The 11867-nt window shown below is 44.5% G+C and overlaps 1 protein-coding gene across 1 annotated transcript; it reads left to right on the top strand.

Annotated features, from left to right (window-relative positions):
* The first annotated feature begins 2298 nt into the window (after positions 1-2298).
* gpr37l1b (G protein-coupled receptor 37 like 1b) lies at positions 2299-11625 on the top strand. The gene is made up of 4 exons (XM_037772703.1): positions 2299-3639; positions 7378-7686; positions 7843-8214; positions 9509-11625. Exons 1-4 carry the CDS (start codon positions 2947-2949, stop codon positions 9680-9682), a joined length of 1548 nt encoding a protein of 515 aa, XP_037628631.1. The 5' UTR covers positions 2299-2946; the 3' UTR covers positions 9683-11625.
* Positions 11626-11867: the final 242 nt, after the last annotated feature.

Below are 11867 nucleotides of genomic sequence, written 5' to 3'. Positions count from 1 at the left end.
TTTTACTGCAGTAGAGGATGTGAATATGTTGCACTATCAGTATATATCAGTACTTTTACAGCAGTAGAGGATGTGAATATGTTCTGTATCAGTAGAACAGGAGGTGACTCTGCAGTCGACTCCATCAGTCTCAGTTTCACTAACAGGACAACATTGACCTCCAGTGGTGAGAAGATGAACTGCAGCTGTGTGAGTGTCTGAGCAGAAACACAGATCAGTGAATCTGAACATCATATAAATATTAAAGATGAAATATGGCTAAATAAGATTGTCCTCACTATCATAAATTCCACTAATGTAATTTCTCTCCTTGTAAATCTATTTAAAAGGGACTGTTTGTAACTTTTTACAAGTATAAACCACCCGGGTCGGTGTCCCATGGGCGCTCGCAAATGCACGCTTGCGTGTGGCTACACTGTTCAGACGAGACTCCAACACAAACTACATGGAAGCACCAAAACCGCAAAGTTCTATCTAGTGAAGCCCGTCTTGCAAAACAGTGTTGGCCGCGGTCAGAGGGCGCGGGGGAGACCGTAGCTTTGCTCTCCAGGGCCGGAGTCTCTGCTGTACTCTGCTCCTCTGCCTGCCTTCACTCAGCTCGCTCCACCTCACGTGCATGCGCGCACACTACACACTGCAGAAGAGTTAGTTTAGCTCTGAGAATATCTAGTGAATGTGCAGTGGACGTTTGTGCAGAAATAAATGCTGCAGCTCCCCAGACCAACAGAGGTTTTCCGTTTCTTGTGAAGTGACGGGGCTCAGCAGCAAGAAACGTTATCGTCTCCAACCGGGTGCCGGTGTCTCCCCTGTTCCCTCCGGCCGCGGTCGGGATGCTGAAGCAGGAAAAGCCAACACTAGGATCAGCATTAATTCATGGAGAGACCTTTGTCTGGTCAGCTAACATTACTGCCAAGCAGCTGAAATATAGAGTGATATTGTGGTTTTAGCTGACGTGTGTCGCCTCACTGTTTTGAGCGATGCACGTTCATGTCTATTTAGAGCGAGCGCAAGTGCGAGCCCGACGCTGACTTTCGTTGACTTAACGGCCACAGGTGTCGCTGTTAACAAGCATTTCTGATTCTTACAAACGGTCCCTTTAAATGTGTCCTGTAAAGTTGAATAGTGACTTTTCTTGACACGACTTGTTTCTATCAGTGACCAGAGGAATGAAACCGAGAGGAAACGTCATCATGTCTGTTAATCCACACGTCACTTTCAGGTAACATTAACCTCAGAGGATCAGATTAATCTAACGTAACAAGTTTCTTCAGTTTTGATAACCAACTAGAAAAACTCCAAATTAATCTTTGCTTTTTACTACAGAGGGAAAAAAAAATAATTTTCAATAAACGGTTACAGAAGATATTTGTCCATAAAGATCTGATAAACTATACATTTAACAACCTTTCAAATTAAAGTCTATAACTTGTTGTTGACGTGATATGAACATGTGATCTGTATCTCTTATCTGAATCAGGAACTGTTTCTATCGATGCAGCTGCTCTCTGTAGTTTTTAGGAGGAAATAGTGACTTTGTTGGGGACTATTTTCAGCGGCTAATGATTTAAATAAGGGCTATTACGTACCGGGAAGTTGATTTACCTAAAAAAACAAAACATCCTCTGATTTACAGACATCTCTTTGTACATCCATGGCTACAGACTCATTTGCGTTTTCAGTCCAAAAAGGCGGAAGCGTTACTGCAGCGCCATCTGGCGGCTGTTGTCAAAATAGCACCAGAGTTTGGCCTCTTTGCTTCTAAACCCTTTGGTTCTAGTACGGGAGTTTATGATTCGGACCCTCAAACAGAAGAAAGTGAGGAGTCGCCAAAGTCTGTCGTCACCCTGAAAACATTTTCTCACTGTGAAGTTGGTTAAATTCTCACTCTCTCAATCTCTCACACACTCACACACTCTCTCTCACACACACACACACACACACACACACGCACACACACACACACACACACACGCACACACACACAGAAAAGTGGTGTCATCAGTATTCGAGTCAGATGTGTTTCTTTCAGTGAACTCAGCTGGCTCTGGTTCTGAGTAAAACCACCACCACACCACCAGGGGGCAGCAGAACTGAGTGTGTGTTTAAATGTGTGTGTGTGTGTGTGTGTGTGAGAGAGAAAGTGCCAAAAAGAGCAAAAGAAAGTATGCATGCATGATTGTGCAGACAAATGTGTGTATTTGTGTGTGTGCCAACCTTGTTTGTATGCTTGTGTTTGCAGGCTTGTCGGTGTGTGTGTGTGTGTGTGTGTGTGTGTGTCCTGACAAAGGCTCCATCCAGCCATACTGCAGAGGGCTGCTGGTTCCCAGAGACCCTCAGAGCTCCAGGACGCCCAGTCTCTCTGCTGCCTGCAGCCCAGACACAGCAGCCCCGACACGGACACGGACCCTCACCCTGCTCCCCCCCTCCACCTCCTCCTGGAGCTCCAGCGCCTGTTTGGATTACTAATGGATGGAGTCGAGTTTTAAAGTGGGAAACTTTAAAAGGAGTATCGGGAGTTTAATGAGAAGAGAAGAGAAGGTGAAAGCAGAGGACGCCTTCATCTCGTCTGGACTACAAACTTATTAAAAAATCTGGTGGACGTCTTAACAAACATCAGCGTGTCTTCGTCATTTAGAAACTTTGGAAGAAGTCTAATAAACAGCTGCCGACTTTGGCGTAATTCAACCAACATTGTTCCTGGAAATTTCGACTTTGTCATCATTTTCCAGGAACTCTGAACTAGTCCTGCAGCTTACTGAGAGGTTTCGGAGACTTTGCCAACATCAGGTTGATCATTTTGTTCCTGAATATCGGGACTTTTTGGAACCATTTTTTGGAATTTTACTGAAGCTCTGCACTATTATTCGTCGTCACGTCCTTTAAAGCACAAAAAAAAACAGTTCTGGTTTGAATCTACCGAATTCAAGCCAATCTTTTGCATTGAAAATGTGCATCATGGCCCCGTCTGTCGGTCTGTGGCTGTGTCTGTACCTGCCACTGCTGTTTACGGACGCAAAGAGTGTCGGGCAACACGACAGTCAGAGCGACGGCGTCGTCAAACTGGAACCCCTTTGGGTGACCAAGCAGCTCAGGACCGGGGACGACACCAACGCCCCCAACCAGAGCCTACCCCTCCCTGAGATGTTGGATTTAGACGCGGACCGGAACCGCCGCCTGGCCCGTGGCACTGACGAGGAGGAGCAACAGTCCACCTTCAGCCAGTCCTTTGAGAACGACTCGGTGACGCCGCCGCAGGCCACCGAGTTCGCCAACGGGACAAAAGTAGGAGCAGGGGACAACGGCGATCATGATCACCATGGAAATGCCACCAGCTCCGACCATGACCCTCCAGGACTCTACAACCCCTTCTACCCGCTGGCGGACAGCTCGTATGCAGCCTACGCAGTGCTCTTCCTGGCCGGCCTGGTGCTGGCGGTGGGCGTGGTAGGAAACATGGCGGTCATATGTATCGTCTGGAACAACTACTACATGAGGTCCGCCTGGAACTACCTGCTGGCCACTATGGCGTTCTGGGACTTCCTGGTCCTGGTGCTCTGCCTTCCTGTGGTGGTCCTCAACCAGCTCTCCCATAGGAGGATCCTGGGTGACATCACCTGCCGCATGGTGCCTTATATGGAGGTGGGTGGGGCTTGTGTTGAAGAATTAGGGGGAAGAGGAAGTCAGTGAGATTGGTTGAGACTGATTCTGTGTTTTTGTGGTATAAATACTTTAAGTTCCAACATGTGCTGGGTTAAATGCGTTCATGGGATTTGTCCTGAGGGTGGCGCGAGAGAGTAAGTTCATAAACTGAAAATAGAAAGGGTTCATCTTCTGAGGAGCCTGAAGGAGTTCAGAGTTATCTCTGTGATGAACTGGTTCTTAGACTTTAATATTTTTGCACACAATTGAAAAGTTTGTTCTGAAAAGGTGGCAGGTTGTGCTCATCCACCGTTCGTAGCTATACCTACAAAAATTAATGCACTGTAATCAATATATCCCACAAAATCAATTTGTATGCCAAGTCATAGTCAAGTCAGCACACTGACACACTGACAGCTGTTGTTGCCTGTTGGGCTGCAGTTTGCCATGAAATTATTTGAGCATATTTTTTATGCTAAATGCAGTACCTATGAGGGTTTCTGGACAATATTTGACATTGTTTTGTGTTGTTAATTGATTTCCAATAATAAATATGTACTAGGGCTGTCAATCGATTAAAATAGTTAATCACGATTAATCGCAAATTAATCTCACATTTTTTATCTGTTCAAAATGTACCTTAAAGGCAGATTTATCAAGTATTTAATATTCTTATCAACATGGGAGTGGGCAAATATGCTGCTTTATGCAAATGTATGTATATATTTATTAATTGAAATCAATTAACAATACAAAACAATGACAAATATTGTCCAGAAACCCTCACAGGTACTGCATTTAGCATAAAAAATATGCTCAAATCATAACATGGCAAACTGCAGCCCAACAGGCAACAACAGCTGTCAGTGTGTCAGTGTGCTGACTTGACTATGACTTGCCCCAAACTGCATGCGATTATCATAAAATGGCCATGTCTGTAAAGGGGAGACTCGTGGGTACCCAGAGAACCCATTTTCATTCACATATCTTGAGGTCAGAGGTCAAGGGACCCCTTTGAAAATAGCCATGCCGGAAAAAAAAGTGTTTTGTGAGGTCACAGCGACCTTTGACCACCAAAATCTAATCAGTTCATCCTTGAGTCTAAGTGGATGTTTTTGCCAAATTTGGAGAAATTCCCCCGAGGCGTTCCTGAGATATCACGAGAATGGGACGGACATATATGTCCCTACAGACGGACGTAGAGACAAACTGAAAACATGATGTCTCCAGCCACGGCGATCGCTATCGCCGGCGTGAAGGCATAAAAACAAACTGCACCCAGCAGAGACTAGAGAGTCAGTCGCCATGGTGACCTGTTACTATGTCTGCTGGAACGTCCTGCTGCTGCTTTCAGAGTTTGACAGGAACAAATTTGGGGTGAAACTGTGTTTGTATGATTTGTAACCCCGTGTCTCCAGCGGCCATATTGGAGGTCTTCAGTTCAGAGAAGAGTTGACAGAGCTTCGGTCTGTCTTAGCAGAACTGAACAGCCCTTACCAAAGAGAAGTTTATTCAAGTGTGCACTTCTATTGAATTTAAAATAAGAGAGTATACTTTCAGTTTACTTTTTATGTACTTATCAGAGATGAACTTATCAAAAGTGTTCTTAAGTTTACTTAGCCTATACTGACAAGTATGCAGAAAAGTCTAAGTATACCTGGATAATACTAACAAGTATACAGAAAAGTCTAAATATTCTTGCCTTATAGGCCTACAGAAAAATATACTTGGCATGCAGTTGTGCTTACTTTTTGATAGAGTAGCCTATTAAAGTGTGTGAGAGTTTGTAAACAGATGTTTTGATATGAATTTACTTCAATTCATCAGGAATTTTGTATGTTTTTGAGTTCTCCGTTCACCGTGGAGGCATGTGTGAAAAACTAATTTTATTTATCTTTCTTATCATCACAAAATGTCCAGTCAAATAGCAAAAGTCTCTTTAAGTAATACATAAATCATTGGCTAAGTACTATCAGTATACCTTTAGTATAGTTTAGTACAAAATAAAACTTAGATGTAAATTAGTAGTGTACTCAAAGTTTACTATTCTTACACTTAAAAGTATACTTTTATAAACTAAAAAATGGGCTAATTTAGCCCCAGGAAGAATTGAAGTAGTACACTTACAATTATACTGCTAGTACATTGATATTAAAAACAATTAAAAGGATTAAAGAACATGAGGGAAGTAAATATAGTCATGACTTATTTTCTTATGTGATTTCAGAAGCACTGGGTTTTACTAAATATGCGTCTGTGAAAAGTCATACAGAGAAAACCATTTTAGGAAATTACTGGGCCTTTTATTTAAAGAAATGAAACTATATATTTGTGAGGTGTTTTTATAGATTCGCGTCTTCAGCAGGAACCAATGAGGACTGCTGAGCTGAGAGCCACAGACAGCAAGTCACACAGTATTGTGAGACAGACTAACACGTTGTTGGTTTGGGTCTGCACATGAGATTTGTTGACTATAAGGCAAGTAAGGGATAATGTGCAGCTAACTAGACTTCTGCACCTCCTCATGGCTCTGTTTTCAGGTTTTCAAAAAATCTAGCCCGTGACGGGAGACTTTGACCAATCACAGGTAATTTCCTATTGGCTGTGCTCCGGCTGGTGGGCGGTGCTTGGTATTTCCTCAACTGATCTCAACATGGCCACCGGGGTCACAAACTTTCTCATTTTACAGCTAAACAGTACACTACAAGATGATTCTGAAAACATTTGAGGAGAGAAATAGGCAGAATAACAGAATATTAATTAATATTTGATCAGCACTGCCTAGTTTGACCGTTTGATTGGAGTTTGTGAGTGATTGACAGCTGCTCAGAGACGGTAGGCTCCAGCTTGGCTCTGATTGGTTGTTTTCCTCCCGTCTGTGAAATCTAGCAGATGCCATTAGGAGCCTTTTCTTTTTTTTTTTTAGCAAAAAAGCATTGCTACAAGAAGCATGTGAGCTGTATAATCTGGGTTAGCTTCACGGCACATGTAATGTCTGGACAGACTATGGTCTTTTCGGTCATGGTGGCCCTTTTCAAAAGCTTTGGCACAGAGATATGACATTTCATACCGTGTAAGTTGACATGATGATCAAGCAATATTCAAGCTAAAATTTCCAATCTCTTTCATTTCAATCACAGACTCTTTTGGTTCTGTATTCTTTAATACCAGAGCCGGACCGAGGGCGCGACTCAGAGAAAAAGTCGCAATTACAAATCTGTATGCTGCTTCAGCACCAAGGACAGCGCCATGGATTTATCACTACAGAGCACAACTAGGCTACTGATGTTTCAGAGCCATGATCGGGGCCATAGATTCTAACTTACTGATATTTCAGAGTCATGATCGGGGCCATAGATTCTAACTTACTGATATTTCAGAGCCGTGGTCGGGGCCATAGATTCTAACTTACCGATATTTCAGAGCCGTGGTCGGGGCCATAGAGTCTAACTTACTGATATTTCAGAGCCATGGTCGGCGCCATAGATTCTAACTTACTGATATTTCAGAGCCATGGTTGGCGCCATAGATTCTAACTTACCGATATTTCAGAGCCGTGGTCGGGGCCATAGAGTCTAACTTACTGATATTTCAGAGCCATGGTCGGGGCCATAGATTCTAACTTACCGATATTTCAGAGCCGTGGTCGGGGATAAAAAAAAAACTGAACAAGACATGAAAACTACATAGATAAGCTAACTGACCTCCGTCGTCGCTCTCTCCTCCTCGTCTCTGCAGGCCGTGTCTCTGGGCATCACCTCCTTCACTTTGTGCGCTCTGGGCATCGATCGTTTCCTAGCCGCCACCTCCTCGTCCCAGCCAAATACTCGGCGGGTGGAACGCTGCCGCACGGTGCTGCTGAAGCTGATACTGGTGTGGCTCGCCGCTCTGATGCTGTCCAGCCCCGAAATCTTCCTGTGGCAGCTGAGCCAGGCCGTGTCCCCGTCCACCGGCCGGCTGGTCGACTCCTGCACCATCACCCCCGCCTCCCCTCTGTCCCTCTACCTGCCCGACTCCCTCCACTCTCTGTTGCTCAGGTATCACCAGGTGAGAATATATACAAGTACTTCATTGTCAATAAGTATTGACACTACCAGAAAGTACAATAATGTCCAAAAACTGCACCACAGACTATTACAAACAACTAAAGTACTACAAAGTATTTCTGTAAGGTAATCAGATTACTGCTGTATTCTGTTTCAGGGACGTATGTGGTGGTGTTTTGGCTGCTACTTCTGCCTCCCCATCCTCTTCACCATCCTCTGCCAAATGGCCACCCGCAACGTCAACAGTGACTCCAGCTCCGCCCAAAAGCAGCGTAACCAAGACGACCGCTCCTCCAATCAGAAGCGTCATCAGCACCAGGCGGTGGAGCGGCAGCTGAACTGCACACTTTTGGCGTTAGCGGTGGTTTACGGCGTCTGCGCTCTGCCCGAACATGTCTGCAACATCACGCTGGCCTACACGCACATCACCGTCTCTGAGGACACGGCCGCCATGCTGGCACTATTGCATCACTTCCTGCTGTTCTTCAAGTCATCGGTGACGCCGGTGTTGCTGCTGTGTCTGTGTAAGGTAGGTCAGAAGTTTACTGGATCAGAGTCAGGAAACATCATGAATCATTCTTACTTGACCCATACCCCAATACCTGTAACGTTAATGAGCAGGGGTGCTCACAACCCACCCATCTCCTAAATATAACATTCCCATACAACAAAACAGCAATCTCAATTACGTTTGGAAGGAAACATATTTTGTCGCGGATTACGTTTGTCTTTGACGACTCACAAATACGTTTGCAAGTCGGTGGACGGCGCAGGACTTCCCCGTAGGTGACCGCTGTTCATGTCCCGTGTGAAACATAGTCATTTTAAGCCCAGATAAGATGCAAATCAGCATTGGCTTGCTGCACGCACATTGGCACTTGAGCATCATGTGTGAACTGTTCAAAGACGCAAGCCACTCGTTGTCCGGTCTGGGAGTTGTCCACGTTTTATTCAGCATTCGGTTGTACTTAGCTCCACCCTCTGGTGTCTCTTCTGGTTGCCAAAAACCAAGATGGCGATGGCCAGAAACAAAGATGGCGACGACTAAAATCCAAGATAGCGATAACCCAAAAACCAAGATGGCGACGGACAAACCAAGATAGCGACGGACAGAAACAAGATGGCGACGACCAAAAACCAAGATGGCGACGACCAAAAACCAAGATGGCGACGACCAAAAACAAAGATGGCGACGGACCAAAACCCGAGATGGTGACAACCAAAAACCAAGATGGCGACGGCCAGAATCAAAGATGGCGACGACCAAAAACCAACAACCAAAAACCAAGGGGGCCACGGACAGAAACCAAGATGGCAACAACTAAAAACCAAGATGGCGACGGAAAAAAAAACAAGATGGTGACAACCAAAAACCAAGACAGTGATGGCCAAAAACCAAGATGGAGATGGCCAAAAACCAAGATGATGACGGCACAAATTGCCAAACTCGAGGCTTCAAAACGGCAGTACACGAACCAATGGATGACGTCACAGTGACTACATCCACTTCTTATATACAGTCTGTGGCTACAAGTCATTTTTAATGGAAGCCGGTGACATTAAGCTACAAACCTGCGCTTGCTACAAATAAAAGTTGAGCTGGCATCAACTGTTTTCAGTGCTCCAACAACAATTCCGGTTCCCTTCGGTCTAAAAAATGAAAGAAAAACATACTCTTGCCGTTTAGCCAGTTCCCAGTCAACTAGCGCTCTAGCAACACTTCAACGGCGACTCGGTGACAACGCTTGCCACGCTGTAGCTTTGTCGCTTGTAGTGCGAACGTAGCATTAGCCAGCACTGACCTGCATGTCGTTGTGTTTCAGGCTCTCGGCCAGGCCTTCATGGACTGCTGCTGCTGCTGCTGTCAGGAGTGTCAGCCAACCACGGCTCAAGGCTCGCCGAGCTCCGCCCAGGTCAAACTGAAGGCAGCCAATGAGACGTCCATCTTCTTTGACAAGGCTAAAGACACGTCGGCCATCTTGTCCATCTCAAGCTAGAGCCACTGGTCCCTTTTTAACCATCAATCCATCATCTCCTCTTCCATGAATCAACCTGTCCATGCATTTCTTCTTTTTACTCTTCAACACGGTTTCTCTTCCATCCTTAGTTTTCGTTAACCCATCAGTTTCCTTTTCAGGAAAACTTGTGGATCATCTTTTCTTTTTCTTTCTGTACTCTCCTCCTCTTCCAGAGTTTCCATTTGTATGATATTCCTCTATGGACACAGAGTTACCCCGTCCAGCTTCCTGCAGGAAGTGAAGTTTAATCTGTAGTGAGATTAGAAAAGTTGCTGTACTTGCACAACCAGCTGTTGTAAAAGCAGGAGCCTGTTTCAGGACTCTCCAAACGGACTCTTCCCTCCAACTTCCTGCTGTGATAATGTATGATATGAAAATCCTGGATGTCTTCTTTGGTTGGTCTGAAGCTGAAGATTTCATGTGTTTTATGGGAAAGTAGCAGATACATAAAGGCTTAGCAGCAGGTTAAACCCCTCAAGGCAGCTTGGTGGAGAACATGATGAAGCTGCTTTAAAGCTCTAAAGATCATTTAGAGTGGTCGCAAACTGCGCCTGTGGTCAAAATATAAAAACAATCAACCAATCAGAGCTTTGTTGGTGGAGATACGAATGCTCTTTATCTGCTAACTATGGATTAGATTGATGCAGGTTGTCGTAAAAGTCATTTCTACAACTTGTGTGTTTCTGTGAAGAATGTGCAGCTTCATGAATGTTTCTAAAAGGGAAGGAAGTGGGGGAGTGGGGGAAGAGAGGAGATCTGAAGAGTATTCGAACAGGACTCGGACCCCGTTCAGACCTGGCACTAACATGCCTCCTGAGTGACCCAAACGTGGACAGCTTTAAGTACGTCTGTTCACACCTGTGATTCGATCTCACTTCCCCGCTATATATGCAAATAAACACGTAGTAAACACATGGCTAAAACAGCAGGCGTGTGATGTAATATTGCATAAATGTCAGTAGTAATATCCTACATATTCGGAAATTTGGGTATATTTTATTAACATCAAAATAAATGGTTATTGTACCGGTGGTCCCCGTGGACCTCCGTGCTGCCAGCACCGCCGCCTTTGCCAGACAACAACGGGTACAGATCTCCAACAGTATGATAATAATGCCCTTTGCATGCCTATAAATAAGATATATTTTAATAAAACAAGTGTTCGCGTCTGTCTGTCTATTCACATGTGGAGCTAAGTGAGAGCCAGCGGATCCCAGTGGAACGTTAGTTGAGTAGGCGGTCCTTCAATGTGGTCCATGACACATTCACTACACACTGCTAAAAGAATGTGGCCCAGACCACCTCCGACTGTGGTCCGAAAGATCCGCTCTCAATGCGTCTTGAATGCGTTCACACCTGTACTTAGAGCTGTCCGATCACTGAGGACGCATGTTAATACCAGGTCTGAACGGGCCCTTAGACCTCCTCAGTACTGAGGTGGTCTCTTTGTACAGAAAGTTAAACTGCGTAGGAAGTTTTTAAGAGTATTAATATGTCTTTAGCACAGTGCTTTCAGTCAGACTATCAAACAACTAGAACAAACGAAGAAACAGAAGATATGAATAGCTTATTTTAATGCTAGATGTATAACTAATTACATCTTTATATGAAGGGAAGTGAGATAGTTATTTTTTATGTCACAAGAATGTTTATGCCTTTGTAATGTTCGGTGTCACAATTCACATAAGTATGTGTCAGAGCCGATTGTGCCTTAGTGTCTCCTCAGCTCGGACTGTCAGCGTCTGAATCAACAGATACTGAAACTAACTTTACATTCACACTGTGAGCAGCTCGTTCAAACTGTTTCTCCAAGGGAGTCTTGATCTGCAACTATAAGTTTTCACCAAAAGCTAGAGGTGTTTAGCACAACGTATCTTTAACACTGAATCATCACTTTTTATTAAAAATTCCCAACTACCGATCGAACTAGGGATGTCGGAAGAACTGATACTTTGGTACCAAGTCGATGCCAGAATTCTGAAAACATGACGGTACTTGTTTTTGTACAGTACTGCAGGTACCATACCGTCAGGGCTCGAGACTAATGGCGTCCCGTCGTCGATAGAAAAATGTCCCTGATAATGGTACATTGTGAACAACAAATCTGTGTTGAAATCGGCAGGAGAGCTAGTTAACGTTAGCTGAGGTTACATTGAGTTACAGT

Source organism: Sebastes umbrosus, chromosome 6, assembly GCF_015220745.1.
Source record: "Sebastes umbrosus isolate fSebUmb1 chromosome 6, fSebUmb1.pri, whole genome shotgun sequence".
Lineage (NCBI taxonomy): Eukaryota > Metazoa > Chordata > Actinopteri > Perciformes > Sebastidae > Sebastes > Sebastes umbrosus.
Note: the sequence above shows the minus strand (reverse complement) of the source record. Positions and strands in the feature narration are given on the sequence as shown.